General features: G+C 36.9%; 1 protein-coding gene across 1 annotated transcript in view; it reads right to left on the reverse strand.

Moving 5' to 3' along the window:
• The window catches only part of DNAH12 (dynein axonemal heavy chain 12), a 228,900-nt gene that overhangs the window by 81,639 nt on the left and 123,443 nt on the right, over positions 1–23,818 (reverse strand). Inside the window, exons 31-38 of the mRNA XM_067754844.1 lie at positions 19,905–20,014; positions 17,166–17,349; positions 16,893–17,033; positions 13,447–13,530; positions 12,713–12,901; positions 4,768–4,887; positions 3,255–3,443; positions 1,399–1,550 (exon numbers count right to left, since the gene is read on the reverse strand). Coding sequence (XP_067610945.1) covers positions 1,399–1,550; positions 3,255–3,443; positions 4,768–4,887; positions 12,713–12,901; positions 13,447–13,530; positions 16,893–17,033; positions 17,166–17,349; positions 19,905–20,014 — 1,169 coding nt within the window. The remainder of the gene's footprint in view (positions 1–1,398; positions 1,551–3,254; positions 3,444–4,767; positions 4,888–12,712; positions 12,902–13,446; positions 13,531–16,892; positions 17,034–17,165; positions 17,350–19,904; positions 20,015–23,818) is intronic.

Genomic DNA, 23,818 nt, shown 5'->3' on the forward strand with positions numbered 1-23,818 from the left:
TAATATAGTACCTGTGTACTTTATTATCAATAATAATATTGTTAATATTTGTCATCAATAGAAATCACAGATATTATACTAAATATTACAACTGTTAGAGATATCTCAAAAATATCACTTATGCCCATTGCTTCTTCAAAATTATGATCATCATTGCTGTGTGCAGGCTTTCTCTAGGTGTGGCGAGCGGGGGCTACTCTTCGTTGTGGTGCGTGGGCTTCTCATTGCCATGGCTTCTCCTGTTGTGGAGCACGGGCTCTAGGTGCGTGGGCTTCAGTACTTGTGGCCCACAGGCTCAGTAGTTGTGGCTGACAGGCTCTAGAGCGCAGGCTCAGTAATTGGGGCACATGGGCTTAGTTGCTCCGTGGCATATGGGATCTTCCCAGACCAGGGCTTGAACCCATGTCCCCTGCACTGGCAGGCAGATTCTTAACCACTGCACCACCAGGGAAGCCCCAGTTTAAATAATATTAATGATAAATTATGGCTAGTGTTTCAAAGAAAAATAACTATAAAAGTGTTATTAAGAAAATTGGTATGGATATGTCTATGGTACGTGCTAGGCTTTTCATCTTTTTTGATGTGCTCTTCTTATTTAAGTCTGAGTCTTTTATGTTCATCTTAAGTTATGAAGAACTAGCATAGGACAGATCTCAAAAATGCCAAACGGGAAAATGTGGATCATTGTTAGTCTTATCCCTCAGGAGTACAATGAACCTGTGAGTAGAGTGCATACCTTTTTAACAGTAACACTGTAACTGACTTTTAATCTGCTATTACAAATAAAAGAAATAAAAGATGGCTTATGAGGCAACAAAGTATGATGGTAAAGACTTTGAAGTGGGCAATAGGAAACCTGGATTTCAGGTTTACCACTAGTAACAGATGTCACTATGGAAATGTCAATTAGTCCCTCAGGGTCCTTGTTATCTGAAAATGGATGACCTCAAAGTTCACTTCAAAAATCCTATGATCCTGGGCTTCCCTGGTGGCACAGTGATTAAGAATCCGCCTGCCAATTCAGGGGACACGGGTTCGAGCCCTGGTCTGGGAAGATCCCACTTGCCATGGAGCAACTAAGCCCGTGCACCACAACTACTGAGCCTGCTCTCTAGACACCGCAAGCCACAACGACTGAGCCTGTGTGCCACAACTACTGAAGCCCGTGCACCTAGAGCCCGTGCTCCGCAACAAGAGAAGCCACTGCAATGAGAAGCCCGCACATCACAACAAAGAGTAGCCCCCACTCGCCGCAACTAGAGAAAGCCCGTGTGCAGCAACAAAGACCCTACACGGCCAAAAATAAATAAAAATAAAAAAATTATTTTTAAAATCCTATGATCCTATTAGAAAGGTACTATAATATTTAAAATGCATGTTTATAATAGAGTTTCTTACTTTGCATAGGTAATACTCAAATCCATTAGAAATGTATATCTAATTGTATCCATTGTAGGGACTATGATATCTTGAATCTTGACACATTTATCTCCTAAATTAGTACTTTTAATTAATTCATTCCAGTGGATCCAGCGACCTCGGTTTTTCAACTATAAGAGAACATAAATTTTAAAGTATTATAACCATGCACTTGCTATCTAAAAGGCTCTTTTTAGCACAGTTATCATATTTGCTTTTAAAAACTTTACAGCCTTTTCCTCCTTTTTATTGTGAAATACAGTGGCTTCTCTTGTTGTGGAGCATGGGCTCTAGGCACGCGGGCTTCAATAGTTGCGGTGCATGGGCTCAGTAGTTGTGGCTCGCAGGCTCAGTAGTTGTGGCTTGCGGGCTCTAGAGTGCAGGCACAGTAGTTGTGGCACATGGGCTTAGTTGCTCCGCGGCCTGTGGGATCTTCCCAGACCAGGGATCTAACCCGTGTCCCTTACATTGGCAGGTGCATTCTTAACCACTGTGCCACCAGGGAAGTCCCTGTCCTCTTAACACTCTAATCTTTCCAGGCTGCCTTCAAGATGTCCTTGTGCATATATCAAGAATTTATCTGAGAGCCACTCTGATGTGGCTGAAGTTACAATTGACAGGACTTTGGCTTAATGTTTTCATATTTTAAAGTAAATGGGCAATAATCTAACTAGAAACAAAATATCAAATAAACTCATATTTGTTTCTCTAAAATTATTCTCTTTGGCATATTGATCCAGGCTGATATTCAGCCAGGACATATTGGAATGGCTGGACTGATTGTTACATTATTGAAGTTCTTCTGAACCAGGGGCTAAATAGCTGCTGTCTTGATACCCTAAGTGATCCTGATTAGGGAATCCACCCTCCCCCACACAGATATCTTCCTCTCCAAGTTGTCCTGCCCTTCCCTGGAGATCCTAAAGCCTCTCACCATCAATCAACAAAAGAGTTAGCACCTGGCAAAGAGGGCGGTCTCTTGGACTCCAGTCCTATGGCTGGCATCTAAGAATCTTTAAATATTTTCTGGCAAGTTGTATATGTATATGGTTTGTGTCTGGGTGACGGTAATTTTGCAAGTTTGGGTGAGTGTTTCTTCAGTAATTCATATTCTTAATTTCTTAGGTTTCAGCTTTTATTTTTATCAAAGTTATTTATGCACTATTTTAGAGTCAAAAGTTTACACAGTTAAGGAAAAACAGCAGTTTCCTACTCTTTTCTCCTAACAGCAACTACCTTTGCCTCTTTAAGCTGGATATTTTGATATTTACCTTCAATTCTTAAAGAATATGCTTGTGTTATCACTTCTTGATTTTTTAGTTTTAGAGGTTATTCTATTCACTTCCCACTGTGACTAATGAGGATGAAACTCTCTTTCTGGTCATATTCTTAAAATTCTGTGTTAACATGGTTTTAGGGAAAGATTTCTGCACTGGCAATCAGGAGAGCTGGGTACAAGTCCTGGCTGTGCTAGTCAGTTGTGTTTCTAGGTTTAGGTAAAATTGTAATAAGTCTCTATCCAGATCTTATGGCTCTGTGAAGTAAAATTTTCATGAATCAAATAATTATGCAAATGCTTACTGTTTAAAAGAATCTTCTCATGAATTCTTTTTTAAATTGGAGAAAATAGATTTAATTTAAATCTGAAATTATAAAATATTCTCAAAATAAGTTTATCTATACTGTCCACAAGTTATAGGAGGAGAAACTGAAGAGAAGGGACTAAAATGCTAACCACAGGAGTCAAAGTAACTCTAGGATGGGAACCCACTTTTGACTGCTGATCTAAGACTTTGTGTTTTACAGCTTATCATAACAAGCATTTTATATCATACCTCATACATGTAGTCATAGACTAGGCCTTTTTCATCAAAGTGGCATTCCCATTTACCCACAGAGTCAGGTATTGGGTTGCTTTCATCTTTTCCCAATATGACTAATCGTATGTAATTGTCAAAAGCAATGCGACCATCTGTATCACAACTTCCTCCAATGGACCAAATCAAAGAAAATATAAAGCAAGCCTGTTGGTTAAAAAGAAAAATTAATTTAAACTATTTAAAAGGAAATTTTAACAGATTAACTAAAATATAGTACATTAAGTTCTGATTAATCTACTTGGAAAAGGTCAGATTTACAAATAAAGTAGAATGGAGCACATCTAAGTCACGTAACGAATCATTCCTCTGGCACTATGTATCTAAATTAAAATTCTCATGCCAAATGACCTAGGAATTTCTCTTTTAGGAGTTTATCTTCAAATATATTCCCACTGGACAAAACGATATATGTACAAGAATATTTACTGCAACACTGCTTGTGGTAGCAAAATATCTGAAGCAACCCAAATGTTCTTCAATAGAAGTCAGCTTAATTGGAATATGCTACATACACTGGAATACATGTAGCTATTAAAAAAAAAAAAAAAAAGGTAATCCAATACTGATATGGAAAGATCTCCAAAATATATTGTGAGAAAAGATGCAAATCAGTATGTATAGTATGCTAACATGTATAAAATATGTATACATATAGAAGAGGATATGCATCAAATATCTCTAGCAGGCTACATGAGGCACTGGTAATAGTGGTTGCCTTGAGGGTGGCTGGGGGACTGGTATGGGTAGAAAACTTACTTTTGTCTTTTGCTCTAGGTACATGCCTTATCTAGTTAGAAAAATCTATCAAAAATATTTTAAGAGAAAATTTTCTGTGGCAACAAAGTGAAGGGAAAACCGTGGGAGGGAACTGCTATTATCACAGAGTAGAAGAGAAGATAGATTGAAAGAGATCGAGGCATTTGAGAATAAGGTGGTGGATAGGAAAGTAGCATAGACCAGGGCAGAGTACAGAACACCTCTTTCCTTTGGCTCCCTGAGAGCCTTATTCTCTGCTATTCTCTGATCTCTAGACATTAACTAACCTGGACCACTGACTCCTTCCTACATATATCCTCTATGAATTCTGCCTGCAATGCTCCACCCAGCTGGTTGGATGCCTGCTCCTAGTCTTTTGTAGCCAGTTTGTTGTAGCCTACACTCTAGCTTAACATTTAGACAAGATCAATTCACCTGAAGTCTATATTGGTTTAATATTGTCACCTTATTGTTTATCAAATTATGATCTTTCATAAGTAATAGGGTGTCTTGATTCATTCTGACATATTTTACTTTCTCTAAATCGTTTTTTAAATCAGAATACCAGGTCAGGGCAACTTTAATGTCTTCAGGTATTCTTTTGGTTCTCACCAAAAAACAGCTCTAGGTCTTGTAATGTCTTTCTCAACACAAGTTTGCCAGAGGCATATTTTATTCCATAGTTAAAAAACACAATAAGTATAAAACCAACCATAATCCAAACACGAATGTGCTTGCTGGTAGGATCGTTTTCTACCACGTTACAGAGGAGTACTTCAAAGAGGCGTGTGAGAGATACAACTACATTGCTATCACTTGTAGGAATCAGTTCCTTCAAAGTGAAAAGAATAAGATACTTTACTTTCATCTTATTTACATAATAAAAGAAAATAAACATTTCATTTTAAAAATGTAGTTTTCCTAAGGTCTTTATAAAATTTAAACTTAAGGAATTTAAATTGTAGGCATGATAAAAATCTCTCAAATATTTTAGTCTAGCATATTACATTACACAGTTGTGCAAAACATATTCTTATTCTGAATTCTTTGAGAAATGAAAACTAGTAAGAGAATAAACAATGCTCTAGAGATAGTAGAAATGAAGTTTATAACACCCATTTATTCATCTGTTTATTCAACAAACATTTATCAAAAATACAGTATACCTATATACCAAGCTAGGAGATATGAAAATAAAACACATGATCTCTGAAAAGAACTGATATTGAAATTAAATAGACTAAAATAATATGGTATAATAATGACATGACAGAGTAAGTCCCAAGGTAGTGGGAGGCTACTAGAATACTTGGGATAAACAATTAGCCCAGACCCAGGTAGGAAGACAAGGAGGGAAATAGGAGAGGAATAATCAAGGAAGATTTCCCAGATGAAGGAATAGCTGAGATGAATTTGGAAGGGAAGTGTGAGTTAACCAGGTGCAGAAGGGAATAATGTTCAAGGCAGGGGAAACAACATATATACAGACATGGAGATGTGAGTGGACACAGAGTATCAAAGGGATTCTGTAGGATGTGAAAAGAGGGTGTGAGAGAGGAATGGCAAGAAATAAAACCTGAGAAGCAGACCGGGGTCAGATCCTGAAAGGCTTTATAAGCTATGTTAAGGATGTCATGCTAAGACGAAGAGGGTTCCAATGGAGGGTTTTAAGTAGGGGAGTAAATGGAATGAATTTGTGTTTTGGAATCCTCATTCTGGTAGCAGGATGTAGACTGGACCAGAGTAGCTCTATTGTATTGATTCAGGTAGGAAATGATGAAAGTCAAAACTGAAGCTATTATGGGGGTTGGTCAGAGGAACTGCGATGGAGAGGAGAAGACAGATACGAAAGTTAGCAATGAGGGAAAAACCAATAGATGCTGGGGACTAACTGGCTATGGAAAATATGGGAATGAATTATGAAAAGAAAATCTATCACTCATTATCAGAAAGATGAAGTTTATTTTATTTATTTTTTTGCGGTACACGGGCCTCTCACCGCTGCGGAGCACAGGCTCCGGACGTGCAGGCCCAACGGCCATGGCCCACGGGCCCAGCCGCTCCACAGCACGTGGGATCCTCCCGGACCGGGGCACAAACCCACGTCCCCTGCATCAGCAGGCGGACTATCAACCATTGCGCCACCAGGGAGGCCCCTATTTTGTATTTTTTTACAACGTATAGTATTAGCTTTAAAATTTTAAAAACTGAAAAATGATTATTTGTATATTTTTTCTATGAGACGTTGTACAGAATCTTCATAAAGTGAAATTGTCTTTTATTTTATGCAGGGTATTTTTCCTATCTCCAAAATAGTATTTTAGGATGAAAATCTACTGAATACTCTTTTCCCTTCTCTATTATGTGGTGGTCCCCAAAAAGATATATCCCCATCCTAATCCCAGGAAGCCACAAAGGTGATCTTACTTGGAAAAAGGGTCTTTGAAGATGTAATTAAGTTAAAGTCTCAAGATGAGGAGATCATTCTGGATTATCTGGTGGGCCCTAAATTCAAAGTCATAAATCCTTATAAAAGTCACATGGTGGAGAGACACACAGAGTAGAAGGCCATGTGAACATGAAGAAAAAGACTAGAGTTATGCAGGCACAAGTCAAAAAAAGGCTGGAGCCAAAAGAAGCTGGAAGAGATAAGGAAAGAGTCTCCCTTAGTGCTACCAGAGGAAGCACATTCTTGCCAACACCTTGATTTCAGACTTCTGGCCCCAGAACTGTGACAGGATAAATTTCTGTTGCTTTAAGTCACCAAGTGTGTAGTAATTTGTTACAACAGCCCCAGGAAACTAACACAATATGTAAAGTTTTCTCACAAAATACTATATGTATATGTGAGTTTTTAAAGGTACATATTTAAAATCCTTTTATTATTTATTTATTTTTTTGGCGGGGGGGGGGGCACTTGGCTTGTGGAATCTTAGTTCCCTGACCAGGGACTGAAGCCAGGCCCTGGCAGTGAAAGAGCCAAGTCCTAGCCACTAGACTGCCAAGGAATTCCTAAAATAATTTTAAAATATGGAATTTTTAAATCTTTAGTTACAGTAGTTTTAATCCAAAGAGTATAGCTGGAATAAATTTTAACTCTGGGTTATTCGGATGTAACTTCAGCAATATAAAACCACAGGGTGGTGGGGACTTCTCTGGTGGCGCAGTGGTTAAGAATCTACCTGCCAATGCAGGGGACATGGGTTTGAGCCCTGGTCTGGGAAGATCCCACATGCCGTGGAGCAACTAAGCCCATGTGCCACAACTACTGAGCCTGTGCTCTAGAGCCCACAAGCCACAACTACTGAGCCCATGTGCCACAAGTACTGAAGCCCATGCGCCTAGAGCCAGTACTCTGCAACAAGAGAAGCCACCACAATGGGAAGCCTGTGCACCACAACGAAGAGTGGTCCCCACTCATCGCAACTAGAGAAAGCCCGCAAACAGCAATGAAGACCCAACACAAACAAAAATAACTAACTAACTAAAATAAAATAAAAACCAAAGGTGGATATTGCTATAATGGTGCTGTGTAAATCACTTTTAATTTAATTATAAAAGCTAAATGACAGGGCTTCCCTGGTGGCGCAGTGGTTGAGAGTCCGCCTGACAATGCAGGGGACACGGGTTCGTGTCCTGGTCTAGGAAGATCCCACATGCCGCGGAGCGGCTGGGCCCGTGAGCCATGGCCGCTGAGCTTGCGCGTCCGGAGCTTGTGCTCCGCAATGGGAGAGGCCACAACAGTGAGAGGCCCGCGTACCGAAAAAAAAAAAAAGCTAAAGGACAAAAGTATTAAAAACAACTATAACTAAATTATGTTAATGGATACATACTATAAATAAATGTTAATTGTGACATCAATAGCCTACAATGTGGGGAAAGGAGGGATAAAAGTGGAGAGTTCTTACATATAAATGAATTAAGTTGTTATCAGCTTAAAGTACCCTGTTTTAAGATAATATATGTAAGCTCCTTGGTAACAACAAAGAAAATACTTATAGAAGTTACACAAAAGAAAAAGAGGAATCAAATCCTATCAATATAAAAAAAACAAAACACAAAGGAAGACAGCAAGAGAGAAAAGAGGGACAAAAGAACTACAAGATAAACAGAGAATAGTTTTTAAAATAGCAATAGTAAATTCTTTCCTATCAATAGATAGTTTAAATGTAAATAGGTTAAACTCCCCAGTAAAAAGATACAGAGCAGCTGAATAGATAAAAAAACAAAGATCCAACTGTATGGTATCTATAAGAAACTCACTTTAGATTCAAGGACACACATAGGCTGAATATGAAGGGATGGAAAAAGATATTCCATGCAAATCGTAACCAAAGGAAAGCAGAAATGGTTATACTTAAATAATATGAAGTAGACTTTAAGTCAAAAACTATCTCTAGAGACAAAGAAGGTTATTATTACATAATGATAAGATGATCAATTGCATAGGAAGATAAAGCAACTGTAAATACATATGCACCCAACATCAGAGCACCTAAGTATATAAAACAAATACTAACTGATATGAAAGGAGAGACTGATAGCAATACAATAATATTAGGAGACTTCACTATCCCATTTTCAATAAGGGATAGAATATCCAGACGGAAAATCAGTAAAGAAAGAGTGAACTTAAACACCATAGACCAAATATACTTAACAGATATATACACAACTTTTCACCCAAAAGCAGAAGAATATACATGCTTTTCCAGTGCACAAAGAATATTCTTTAGGATAGACCCCATGTTAGATCACAAAACAAGTCTTAAGGAACTTAAGAAGATTAAAATTATACCAAGTACCTTTTCTGACCACAATGGATTAAAACTAGAAATCAGAAAAAAAAAAAAGAGAGAGAAAATTCACAAATATGTGGAAACTAAATAACATACTCTTGTACAACCACTGGGTCAAAGAGGAAATCAAAAAATATCCTGAGACAAATGAAAATGGAAACAATATATACCAAAACTTATGAGGTACACCAAAAGCAGTACTAAGAGGAAGTTTATAGCAATGAACACTTTCATTAAAAAAGAAAAATGATCTCAAATAAACAACCTAATTTTACACCTCAAAGAACTAGAAAAATAAGAGCAAACTAATTTCACAGTTGGCAGAAGGAAGGAAATAATAAAGATCAGAGTAGGAATAAATCAAATAGAGACTAGAAAAACAATAGGAAAAAAATCAACGAAACTAAGAGTTGGTTTCTTAAAAAAATATACTAAATAAACAAACCCTTAGCTAGACTAACCAAGAAAAAAGAGAGAAAACTCAAATAAATAAAATCAGATATGAAAGAGGAGACATTGCAATGGATGACTCAGAAATAAAAAGAAATAATAAGGAACTATTATGAACAATTATATGCAAACAAATTGGATAATCTAGAAGAAATGGATAAATTCCTAGAAATATACAACCTACCACAACTGAATAGAGAAGAAACAGAAAGCCTGAATAGACCAATAACAGATAAGGAGATTGAAGTCGTAATCAAATACTTCCCAACAAAAACTTCCAGGGCCAGATGACTTCACAGCTTCACAATTCTACCAAACATTCAAAGAAGAATTAATAAAAATCCTTCTCAAACTCTTCAAAAAATAGAAGTAGAGGGAATACTTCTGAACTCATTCTCTGAAGCCAGCAGCCAGAGAAAGCCACCACAAGAAAAAAACAAAAAAACAAAAAACTATAGGTCAGTATCTCTGATGAATGTAGATGCAAAAATCCTCAACAAAATACTAGCAAACTGAATTCAACAACTCATCAAAAAGAGAATACACCATAACCAAGTGGGATTTATCCCTGGGATCCAAGGTTGGTTTAACATATGCAAATCAATCAATGTGATGCAACACATTAACAGAATGAAACATAAAACCACATAATCATCTGAAGAGATTCAGAAAAAACATTTGACAGAGTTCAATATCCATTCATGATAAAAATCCCTGCAACAAAATAAAGGCCACTTATGAAAATCTCAGAGTTAAAATCGTAATTGGGTAAAACTGAAAGCTTTTCCTCTAAGATCTAGTACAAGGCAAGGATGCCCCCTCTCACCACTTTTATTCAATACAGCGCCAGAAGTACTAGCACAATGAGACAAGAACAATGAGACAAGAAAAAGAAATAAAAGACATGCAAATCAGAAAAGAAGAAGTAAATTTATCTCTCTTTGCAGATGACATAATCCTATTTGTAGAAACCCTAAAGACTCCACGGAGATGGGAGGGAAGGGGGACACAACATTTTAGAACTAATAAATTCAATAAAGCTGCAGGATACAAAACCAACTCACAAAAATCAGTTGCATTTCTTTTCATCAACAATGACCTATTTAGAAAGGAAATCAAGAAAACAATCCCATTTATGATAGCATCAAAAAGAATAAAATACTTAAGAATAAATTTAACCAAGGAAGTGGAGTATCTGTACACTGAAAACTATAGAACAGTAATGAAAGAAACTGAAGACACAAATAAATGGAAAGATATTCTGTGCTCAAGGATTGGAAGAATGTCCATACTACCCAAGTGAACTACAGATTCAATGCAATCACTATCAATATTCCAATGACATTTTTTACAAAAATAGAAAAACCAATTCTAAAATTTGTATGGAACCACAAAAGACCTCAAATAGCCAAAGTAATCTTAAGAGAGAAGAGTAAAGTTGGAGACATCACACTTCCTGATTTCAAATTATATTACAAAGCTTTAGTACAAAACAGAATGGTAGAGGCATAAAAACGGACATATAAACCAGTGGAACCGAGTAGAAATAAACCCAACCATATATGGTCAGCTGATCTTTGGCAATGGTGCCAAGAATATACAATGAGGAAAGGATAGTCTCCTTAATAACTGGTGTTGAAAAAACTGGATGTCCACATGTAAATGAATGAAATGGGACCCTTACCTTGCACTAGACATAAAAATCAGCTTGAGATGGATTAGACTTAAATGTAAAACCTGAAACCATAAAACTCCTAGAAGAAAACATGGTGGTGGGGGTGGGGAAGCTCCTTGACATTGGCTTGGCAATGTTTTTTTGGATACGACATCAAAAGCTCAGGCAAAAATACAAAAATAAACAAGTGGGACTACATCAAACTAATAAGCTTTTCTGCACAGCAAAGGAAACCATCAAAAAATGAAAAGGCAACCTACTGAATGAGAGAAAAATATCTGCAAATCATATATATAATAAGGAATTAATATCCTAAATATATAAGGAACTCATACAACTAAACAGCAAAAACACAAACAACCCAATTTTTTAAATGGGCGTAGGACCTGAATAGACATTTTTTTCTGGAGACAACATACAAATGGCCAACACATATATGAAAAGCCACTCAGCCTCACTAATCATCAAGGAAATGCAAATCAAAACCACAATGAAATATCACCTCACACCTGTTAGGATGGGTATTATCAAAAAGATAAAAGATAATAAGTGTTGGTGAGAATGTGGAGAAAAGAGAACCCTCATGCACTGGTGGTGGGAGTGTAAATTGGTCCAGCCATTATGGAAAACAGTGTGGAGGATCCTCAAAAAACTAAAAATAGAACTACCATATGATCCAGCAATGCCTCCTCTAGATACAGCACCCAAAGGAAATGAAATAAGTACCTCAAAGAGATATCTGTGCTCCCATGTTCATTGAAGCATTATTCACAATAGCCTAGATATGGAAACACCTAAGTGTCCCCTGGTGGATGAATGGATAAAGATACTGTGGTATATATATAATGGAATTATATTCATTCTTAAAAAAGAAAATCCTGCCATTTTCAACAACATAAACAAAACTTGAGGACTTTATGCTAAGTGAAATAAGCCAGACATAGAAAGGAAAAAGCTGCATGATCTCACTTGTATGCAAAATCTAAAAGTTGAACACATGAAAAGAAGCAGAGAGTAAAACAGGTTACCAGTGGTGGGGAGGTGAGAGAAATGGGGAGATGCTGGGCAAATAGTACAAAGTTACATCTATGCAGGATGAATAAGTCTAGAGATCTAATGTACAACATGATGACTTTAGTTAATAATACTGATACAATATGTATCAGTACTGGAAATTTGCTAAGAGAGTAGATTTCAGGTGCTCTCATCACACACACACAAAAGTATGTTAACTATTTGAGGAGATACGTTAATAAGCTTGACTGTGGTAATCATTTCACTACATATATGTATATCAAATCAACATGTACACTTTAAGTATTATAACTTTTATTTTTAAAATTAAAAAATTAAACGCATGCACACACATACACACACACACACACACACACACACACACCCCAAGTAGAAGTATAACTAGGGAAATGTAGATAAGATCAATAGATATTATCAATGTCAATATCCTTGTTGTGATATTATAATACAGTCATGCAAAATGTTACCATGGGGAGACATTAGGGGAAGTGTATGTGGGATCTCTCTGTATTATTTCTTACAACTGCATGTGAATCATGGATTGTCATACTAAGTATTTCAATTTTTTAAAAAAGTGGATACTACATGTCTAAGGAGAAAATGATTTTAGTTATTTATCCTACCATTCTGACTTTAGACTTAGTCAAATTGAATGGAAAGTAAAGAAATTTGAGTGTATAAGAGAATTATAGTGTTACCTTGCATTTTTTCTTACGAAGACTTAAAGTGGGCTGTATTAACCAGTCAAAAAGTCCTCTCAGAAGAGCTTGATGATCTGGTTCCTGTAGAGGTCCTTTCAGCGAATTCAACCAAGAAGACACAAGTGGTTCCCATCCCAACTGTGAGGGCTCCAAATAAATCATGCCACAGCGGCTTACAGTGGCAGGCTACAGAAAAAAGACAAGTTTTCCTTTTCTAATCTGGTAGTTATTAACTAATTCTTTGCATGACTTATAAGGTCCTTCATGATCTGGCTCCTATCTTCCTCTACAGCATTCACATACACTAGATGAAACCATTTGCAGTTACAGTTCCCCAGATATGGCATGGCTCCATGTCTCTATAAGTTATCTTGTCATGATTTGGAATGCCCAGCCCCAACCAGTCTCTGTGGAGAAGTCTTACCCCTCAAAACCAGATCAAACACTCAAACTTTTTCCATTGTCGTCCTCCTCTACCCATTCCTCTCTTGGGTGCTCACCCCCTCCATATTCTTAGAGCACTTAACATGTAGCTCTGTACTGGGATATATATATATTTATTAGCATGGTTCTCATCCTCCCTAAATGAGCATACACTGTGTCTTATTCATCTTTGTATTCCTTGTGCCTAACTCGCTTTCTGACACATAATAAAAAGTACTTATTGACAAAGTGAACAAATGAATAAATGAACAAACAAAAACTACTGTTATATTAAATTATGAACTTACTGAGGCCTGGGAAAGGTCCATTGCTTCAAAGATGAGACTCATTTGAGGGGACATTTGAATGATTTCTCCACTCATAAGGCAGAGCTGAAGACAATAATTTTTCAAATGTTTATTTTTAAAAAATCTCAACCTTCTCAGGTAAAAATTTATTCTATTTATTAAAGTATCTCCTATGATATAATGGAATAAGTATTAGAATGGAAGCCAGAAAAATCTTAATTCGAGGTCTAGTTCTGTCCATTACTTACTATGTAAGCAAATATATAATATCTCTGACACTCAGTCTCTTCATCTATAAAAAGGGATAATTTTCCTCTCATAGAATTATGGGAGAGGGGAACTACATGATATATTGAAAAAAATATAAAATCCTATACAAACATCAGTTTTTGTTATTAAAAAATTACATGAAATACTCCTGATTTTATAAAGTTGTCATAAGACCTTTTTTATTAATAAAAAAAGAGAAATAGAAAAAATAGAGAATACTATGAATACTCACATACCCATCTTGTAGATTTAACCTATGTTAACATTTTGCCATATTTACTTAGTCTTTTTTAAAAGTATTTTAAAGATCATTACAAACCATGGCATTTCACATCCAAATATGTCAATATTCATCTTTAAAAATAAGGACTTTTCTATATAACCACAAGAACATTATCACACCTAACAAAATGACCAATAATTCCTTAATATCATCTAATACTCAGCCAATACTCAAATAATCTCAGTTGTACAAGAAATGTCTTTTCAACTGATTGATTCAAACCAAAATTCAATCAAGGACTATGCATTGGGCTTGCCATGTCTTCTTGGTCTCTCTTAATCTAAAACATTCCTCTTTAATCAAATATGTGAAAAACTGAATTTATCAACTGTGTCCTTCCTGCCAAATTCCTATCTTGTCCATTATTATTAAAGCCATTGTATCCTCTCAATCTCCTTGGCTTCCACCCTTGGAATTATCATTAACTTTTAATGTTGGTAATAATTATAAACTGTTGATACCCCAAATTAATTGCATTATTAAGTCTTTAAAATTCTTCCTCTACATTTATTTTTCAGTGCTTCATCTCTGATTCATTACTCTAATCCCAATTTTGCCCCTATCTAGTTCGTCAACAATGCAGCATTTAACATTTCTGGATCTGTTTCTTATCTGTAAAATGAATGAACGGTCTAGTGCTGGATTGTCCAATAAGACAGTCAGTAATCATACGTGGCTATTTATATTTCATTTTAATTGGATAAAATTTAAAATTCAGTTCTTCTATTGCACTTAGCCACATTTTAAATGCTCAATAGCTACATGTGACTAGTAGCTACCTTATTGGACAGTGCAGATATGTCCATCACTACAGAAAGTTCTATTGGACAATGCTTGTCTAGAATACTTTTAAGTTTCTACCAGGCTGTTTCAGCAAACATTCTCCTTCTTGCTACAAATTTGGGAGGGAGAGTCAACATTTTCCTCGCTCCCCCACGCTATTTCCCAACTACTTCTATTCCATCCTCTATTACAGCCCTTGCTCCTTTGACAACCCGTGCTTGGCTAAAGCCTTTGGCATCTGGCTCAGTCTCTTTCTCTCTACTATAACTCTGGCCTGATCCAATGTTCATAAGGGGAAACATCTCATTACAGTACCCCCACCCCCCGCCTCCGGTATTTAACTACCTTGTCTTCACTTACTTCTCCCCTACTCCACTCCAGCCATCCACCTTATCTACCTGGGACCTTCTCTCTTGGAACACTACACAGTTCTGAGCATTCAAGTCTCTGTTCCATCCAGCTCTCTCACTCATTGACTCCTACTATATTTGCTCTTCATTTTCATAGAGATTTTCATATCCCTGTTGTTTTTACTTCTTTCTTTAGGTAGCTTCTGTTCTATGGTCGAGCACTTCTATCGTTCTCATGCCAATATCTTTAAAGTCTTTCTGTATTTCCAGTCTGGCAACATTATCTACACCCACATCCAAGGTGCTTAAATTGGTAGAGAAAATCTCACAAAGGCAGACCTTGGCACTATAGTTTATAACTCATGGTCTTTAACTCCATCAGGTTCTCTACAACACTCAGATATGCTTCTATGTTTTCCCAGGCAGCTGTCTTTCCCATTTTCCATGATGGCTAATTTAAATCTTCCCCTTTCTCCTTGAGTATACAAAGAACCAGGGCCTGCCACTGCACAAAGAAAAAATAAACCATCAAAAGGATTTGCCTTCAAATTTCCACTATGAAAGCCATACATTCACCTTTCCTGCTCTCCTCTCATCCAATATGAAACAATCCTTCCATTTGGCTCTGAATCCTTAGACTTGACTGGACTGATTAACCCCTCTCTTCTGAATCATCACTATTTCTCCTCTGTTTACTTTCCCCTTTAGTTCAATCAATATGACTGACTGAATGAATGAAAAAAAGAATATGAACAAATGACTAACCACCTATGATAAAGTACTGGAGTATATGTTTGAATGCTAATTAAATTAGTTTGCTTATTTAGTATTATAATTATTTCATAAAAGCAAAAAAATAAATTGATATACTAACACAGAATACTAATACAGACACAAAAAGAATAATAAACAAATAAAATGGATCTACAATATAAATATCACAGAGCACTATATTGACCAAATGAAAGAAAACACTAAAGAGTATGATTCTATTTATATGAAGTTCAAGAACTGGCAAAACTAGTTTATCACAGTAGAAGTCAGAATAGTGATTGCCCCTTGGGGAGGATACACTGATTGGGTAGGGACATGAGTGAACTTTGTAGGGCACAATAAATTTTATGCACTTTTATTTAGGTGATGGTTATGTGAGTGTACACATATGTAAAAAAATCTTAGACTCTAAACTTAAAGTTAGTGCACATTTTATACTGTTCTCTCTCAATTAAAATAAATACTAGAAGACTTCCATTTTCTCTTTTTTTGTATATCTCATAGGTTTAAGGTAATGTACCACATATAAGCACTGAAGCAACTGATGTTTTCAAAAAAGAATGAGGGCTTTTTATTTTCTTCTAAAATATTAAAGTTCTATAAGAAACCTTAACACTGTAGTCACTTAACTTATTGCCACCCATTACATTACTATGCCTTCCTGCTAATACAGTAATTTTAATATACTTGCATTCTAATTAAAAAATTAAGCAAAGAATTTACTACAGCATAGTTTTCATTGAAAAGATAATTTATAAACTTATTCAATTTGCTGCATCCCTTATTTTAAATATATATAGTCTGAGATGATTAGTTGTTGAACACATAACATTGTTTAAGCCTATCTGCATCTGCTTTGCTTTTTTTACTTGTGGTAAAAAAAAATAAATAAATTTACCATATTAACCATTTTTAACTTTACAGTTCAGTAGTGTTAAGTATATTCATATTGTGCATCTGTTTTGTTTTTAATCATGATGAGTTACCTTTTTATTATCATCCAATACTGTGTTCATGCTCTCTATCCACAAAGTGTCAATGGGACCATCAAATACAACCCATTTCCGGTCAGGCGTTTCTAATGAGGCAAATTCTCTAAAAGTGTTAGCCACAATACCATCAGTCCACTGAGGAGGAAAAAAGGAAGAGTTGGAAAGTGTCCTTAAAAAACTATAAAGTGATAATACAAAAACACTTCAAATTTCTTGGCTTAATGTGCATTGTCAATGAGAGTGGAGAATGTTTATACTGTAGATTACCTCATGGGACACGGGGTCAAATTGTCCAAAAAGTTGGCCCATAGTAATGGATTTGGGGTTTACAGTCCTATAAATGACCTTTTCTTCCTCTCCATAGCCACGTTCATTCATAACAGTTAGAGTATCAGCCAGCATATGCAGAACTTTTGTTTTAGCAGCAAAAGGCTCTCCTACTAACATAAAACTATTAAGGAAAAGAAGTCATTATACAATAAGATTCTAAAAAATAATGGTAAATTAAATTATTTCCCTATATATGGGTATATGAAATTTTACCGTATGATAATTACTACATATAATTTTTGAAATTATATTAATTTTTCTCAGATATAAGGGAAATACATTTAACTTCTTAATTGACTGATCTCTAAATCAAATTCTCGACATTAATACCATTATCTACAAAAGAGAATAAAAAATTTCCAAATGAAAATGGAAACTTAGTAACTGCATACTCAAAAAAATTTTTTTAATGACTTGGGGTTTCCTAAGCAGAGGAGAGGAGACGATTCACTTTTCCTCAAGATTTCACTTGCTATAGTGCTCCTTGCCAAATATTTCTGAATCTCCTCTCTCCTGGCGCATAGGATTCCGCACTCTCTTGTGGGAATGAATACTAGGTAACTAAGGAATAATAAGTGCAAATGATGAGTGTTACTTCTTAGGGGATAGATAATTGCCAGCGAGGGACCTTACAGAGCTCTCCTTTCCCTCTAGCACACCTGGGACCCACAATGCTGAGATGGTGGCTGCTCTAACAGCCTGGGACCTGAGTGATTATGATGAGCAGAACCTCCCTGTTAAACTATAATGTAAACAGTACAAATGAGAAATACATATTTGTTTTGAAGTCACTAAGATTTGGGTGCTGATTGTTTCTATGGAATAACCTAGCTCATCCTTATTGATAGAAATTGGTAACTAGAAGGGCAAAAGGTATTCTTGCCATAATAAAAAAGACTAAAATAAGTGGCACTGGCTTAGAGGCTAGGTTGTGGGTGGCGGCTAAAGGATTGGCAATTAATATTATGCAATGATCAAACATTTGGTAAATTTATCCCTGAGATAACCTGGAAGATAGATAATATATCTAATGAAATTGTAGTTTTAGGGGAAAAGGATAGTGAACAGAATATTATTAGTATATATTGGCAGCTGATGGCTGTATTTAACAAGGAACTACAAAAAGAAATAAACTTAAGAAAATATGGTCAGTTTGCAAGCAGGAATGAAAGTAGAGGGAGTTGAGAAATTCAGAGACTTGAGGGATTGAATGAGGTAACTTATTCTCACCTGCAATTGGTAAAACATAAACTGAGAAAATCTTTGAACAACAAAGATCAACTCAGCCTAGTATCAAGGATCAAATCAATAAGCCTAATATGTTCAAGGATACTACAAGGAAGTTTAGAAAGGTATGACTTAATAAGGACTATAGTTGTGGCTACTGGCACATGGAACTACCTGGAATCAAATAGAAAAAAAACTTATTAAATATAGTTTTTGAGAGAGTTTACTGACAAAGAAACCATGAGTCTAGGCTAAAACACATGTGAATGTTTAAGATGTAAAGAAGACTCTTAGGTGCTGAATGCACGGGGGTTGACTGTACTAATTCCCTCTATTATTATATATGTTTGAAAATTTATATAATACAAAGGTTTGGGTTTTTTAAAAATTTTGCCTTTAAAAAAATCATGACCTTTGAGACTTCAACTTTCTATAGGCAGTAAGTGGGCTGAAAACGTTTCTCAGCTCCCAAGGATATTTTCTCTATTGTCCACCTCACATGTGACCAGGGAAGAAAATGGAGATAGAAAGACCTCTCAAAAGGTTGAACCGAAGTCCACAGAGCAGAGGTTACTGGAAAGACTCTCTCAGGGAGCAAAATCAAGCAGAAATAGATCCAGGTTTTACGGGGATTTCAGTTTATACAATTGGTGGGGAAAGCTCTCTAAGGAAAAAAATATATATGTAATTACAAATACAAAAATGTCCACCGCCACTTTAATGACACCCTTTCCAATAAATTATATATAAAATGATTATGACTCCCTGGAGGGGCCTCTACAAATAAGAGGTCCTGAAGTTTAAACTCCAGTAGTTTCACAATCTATCTCTGGAACTGGGCTCCCACACGCACAGCTGGGTTTCAGAACTGCTACTGACAAGTGTTGGCTTTGTCTCCCATTCTTCAGTTTCTAAATGGGAGTATTTGCTCTGATAATCCTGCTCTGGTAAACCCACTATTATAATACTGGATGTATGCAGGGCAGATAACTTGTCTTTGTAGTTTTAGGTCTTTGGAGCAAGAAGAACAGCTTCCAAATCTGATACACAAACTATCATGCATCACCTAGAGATCCTATACTTTCAGTCTGGTTCATTGATTGATCAGATCTTTTAGGTTGTCTCCCTGGGAAAGGAAAAGTGTGTTCTACGTGCATGAAGTAGAGCAAATAACATATTTGATGATCAAAAGGGCAAATTGTGGTGGTCATTAGTGCTACATCACTGAATGAGTACTCCTTACCACTCCTTTTTGGATAGGTAACATGAGAGAGAAATAAACCTTTGTTTTTTAAGCTACTGGAATGGAGATGGGGGTCGGGGGGCGTTGTTCCCTAGCCTACCTCGCATACAAAGTTTGCTTAGTCTTTTAGTTCACAAATTTTAGTTGTTTTAATAGTTTAACTTAAAAAACAACATCTAACTTTGGCACACTATCTATAATCTTACCCATGTCTAACAATCATCATCTCATATGTCTGAATCATTTTTTCAAGAAAAAATTTAACAGGCTGAAGATTATGTACTTTGCAGGCTTCATGAGCACATTCCAAAAATTCCTAAAATAAAAGAAAAATGGAATGCATTTCTACAAAATCGTATTATAAATCATGTCATTCATGTCTTATAAATATAGACTTTTCATTTAGAAATAAGAAAATTGTATCTTCTTATATTTATAAATTATTTCTTGAAACTTTATTTTTTAATTAAAAGGAGGAACAAATAAAATTAAAATACTTAAAAAATATTAGTATTCCCCATTATAAGTTATCAATGATCATGGCACCATAGCATTGGGTGTACACTGCATGAAAACAACTCCTCTTAATAGTTTTTCCAGAATTTCACTTTTGGTTAGGATATAGAAGGACATGCCAAACAATCCTTCACACTATAGTAAAGAGAAATAAACAGAGGTTACAAAAATTATAAAGCTTTTAAAGATACAGGAGCACTTTGGATGCAAATAAGTCTAAAGGAATTAAACTTCAGAAAGGGATGAGCCTTTCCTAGGTGAACACAGATCAACAGCTAATTTTGCCTCTGGGAGCAAGTTTAGACATAGGTGGGCATTGGATTGAGCCTGCTATAGGCAGAGGGACTTTGCTGAAGTAAGGAGAAAATAACAGATACTTTAATGGTCATGTGGACTTATGTGAACCTCATAAAACTGGAGGAGCCTCAAATGCAAAGCTGGTTTTCCCATGGCCTATGCTTTTGCTGAGTCTGAAGTGACATAAGAAATCAAAGGCTTAGCTAGAAAGGCACATAGAGATTTTCTTAGTCTTCAGATGCTTATATCCTAGAATGCTGCTATAGGAAGGCCCTTATTATACAATACGACAATTTTCACTATAAAGACATTTGAAACCAGAGGTAAACTAAAGCTCAATAATTCTGCAACAAAACTCTGGCTTAGGTCAACTCCTGATTGAACTGATCAACAGCTCAATCTAGCTATCTGACAAAAGGAAGAACATGGTTTTTCTGTAGGAAAATAATACCAGTTCAGCCTCTACAATTATTTTCTATACAATTTTTTTTTCTTTTTTTTTTGCGGTACGCGAGCCTCTCACTGCTGTGGCTTCTCCTGTTGCGGAGCACAGGCTCCAGACGCGCAGGCTCAGTGGCCATGGTTCACGGGCCCAGCCGCTCTGTGGCATGTGGGATCCTCCCGGACCGGGGCACGAACCCATGTCCCCTGCATCAGCAGGTGGACTCTCAACCACTGCACCACCAGGGAAGCCCCACAATTTTTAATACAAGTCATGAGAAAAAAAAAGCTGATAATCAGTAGAAAAAAAAAATTAAATAAAACAAAATCATAGTTGACCTAGATGTTATAATTAGCAGACAAAACATTAAAATAACTTTTGGGACTTCCCTGGTGGTCCAGTGGTTAAGACTCTGTGCTCCCAATACAGGGGGCACGGGTTCGATCCCTGTCAGGGAACTAGATCCTGCATGCCACAACTAAAGCAGCCCACATGCTGCAACAAAGATCCCGCACACGGCAATGAAGATCCCGTGTGCCACAACTAAGACCTGGCACAGGCAAATAAATAAATTTTATAAATATATTAAAAAATGGACAATATGACAAAAAATAGATGAAAAATGAAGAATTTAAGCAAAGATATGGAATCTCTTAATAAAACCAAATTGGATACACTAAAACTGAAAACAATAAAATATGTGAAATTAAGAATTCATTGGGGAGCTGGAGTCAAGATGGCAGTGTGGGAAGACGTGGAGTTAGCTTCTCCCCACAACTAGGGCGCCTTCCCTCAGCTGGTGGGGGACTCCAATGTCCAAGGAGATGGGAGGAACCCCAAAGTGAACCAGTAGGACATAGGGGGACTGACAGGGGAGGAGAAGTGGAGGCCAGACAGGATTGGCACCCCTGAGGCAGGGAAGATCAGGAGAGGCAGGTGGGAGGGACTCTCCGGGAAGAGCAGGACAGGAGTGGAGGGTGATCGCTTGGCCTACTCGGGCTGGGGAGCCTGCTGAGCTCCAAAGCCCCGTGTGGGTCCTGGGAGCATAGGAGGGAGGTCAGGGAGATCAGGAGAGGCAGGTAGGAGGGGTCCTTCCACACTGGAGGAGCAGGAGAGGAGAGGAGGGTGTTTTCCCTGCCCACTCGAGCCCAGGAAGCCTGCTGGGCTCCCAGATGAGGTCCCCTGCCCTCTGAGACCAGGGGTGGGGGGCATGCCTGGGCCCCTTCTGTTCCTTGAACCTAAGCCCCACCCTCCACAGCCCCAGGGCCTTTTCCAGCCCTGTGGGTACTAAGCATAGGCCCAACCCACCACCCAAATCCTGCCCTTGCTTAGGCCCCACCCTCCACAGCCAGGGCCTTCCCCCTCACCTTTTTTTTTCTTTTCCCTCTTCCTCTTTTTTATTATTGTGCTACTGATGTACCTTCCAGTTGTTGATTCATCTATATTTTCATTTTTATATTCTTTCTAACATATCTGTTAAGTTTCCTAGTCTAATTTTATTTTTTACTTTGCTATTGTTCTCTCTTTTTTTTTTTTTTTGGCCACCCCACATGGCTTGCAGGATCTTGGGTCATGAACTGGGGACTGGGCGGAAGCTCCTGTGGTAGGAGTTCCAAGTCCGAACCACTGGAGTAACAGAGAACCTCAGACCCCAGGGAATATTCATCAGAGTGAGGTCTCACAGAGTTCCTCATCTCAGCACCAAGACCCAGCTCTACCCAATAGCCTACAAACTCCAGCGCTGGAAGCCTCAGGCCAAGCAGCCAGTAAGACAGGAACACAATCCCACTCATTTAAAAAAAAAAAAAAAAAAAAAGAGAGAAGGCAAAAAATACATGTCACAGATGAAGGAGCAAGGTAAAAACCTATAAGACCAAAAAAATGAAGAGGAAATAGGAGGCAATCTACCTGAAAAAGAATTCAGAGTAATGATAGTAAAGACGATCCAGAATCTTGGAAATAGAATGGAGGCACAGATTGAGAAAGATCTAGATCTAGAAGAACAGAAGAACAAACAAACAGAGATGAACAACACAATAACTAAAATGAAAAATACAGTAGAAGGAATCACTAACAGAATAACTGAGGCAGAAGAACAGATAAGTGACCTGGGAGATGAAATGGTAGAAATAACTGCTGAGGAGCAGAATAAAGAAAAAAGAATGAAAAGAATTGAAGACAATCTCAGAGACTTCTGGGACAACACTAAACACACAAACATTCAAATTATAGGGGTCCCAGAAGAAGAAGAGAAAAAGAAAGGGTCTAAGAAAATATTTGAAGAGATTATAGTTGAAAACTTCCCTAACATGGGAACGGAAAGAGTCACCCAAGTCCAGGAAGCATAGAGAATCCTATACAGGATAAACCCTAGGGAAAACACACCAAGACACATATTAATCAAACTAACAAAAATTAAATTCAAAGAAAAAATATTAAAAGCAACACGGGAAAAACAAAAAATAACATACAGAGGAATCCACATAAGGTTATCAGCCAATTTTTCAGAGGAAACTCTGCAGGTCAGAAGGGAGTGGCAGGATATACTTAAAGTGATGAAAGAGAAAAACCTATAACCAAGATTACTCTACCCATCAAGGATCTCATTCAGATTCGATGGAGAAGTCAAAAGCTTTTCAGACAAGCAAAAGATAAGAGAATTCAGCACCACCAAACCAGCTTTACAGCAAAGGCTAAAGAAACTTCCTTAGGCAGGAAACACAAGTGAAGAAAAAGACCCAGAAAAACAAACCCAAAACAATTAAGAAAATGATAATAGGAACATACATATTGATAATAACCTTGAATGTAAATGGATTAAACGCCCCAAACAAAAGACACAGACTGGCTGAATGGATACAAAAA

The sequence above is a fragment of the Pseudorca crassidens genome, chromosome 10 (assembly GCF_039906515.1).
Source record: "Pseudorca crassidens isolate mPseCra1 chromosome 10, mPseCra1.hap1, whole genome shotgun sequence".
NCBI classification, from domain to species: Eukaryota; Metazoa; Chordata; class Mammalia; order Artiodactyla; family Delphinidae; genus Pseudorca; species Pseudorca crassidens.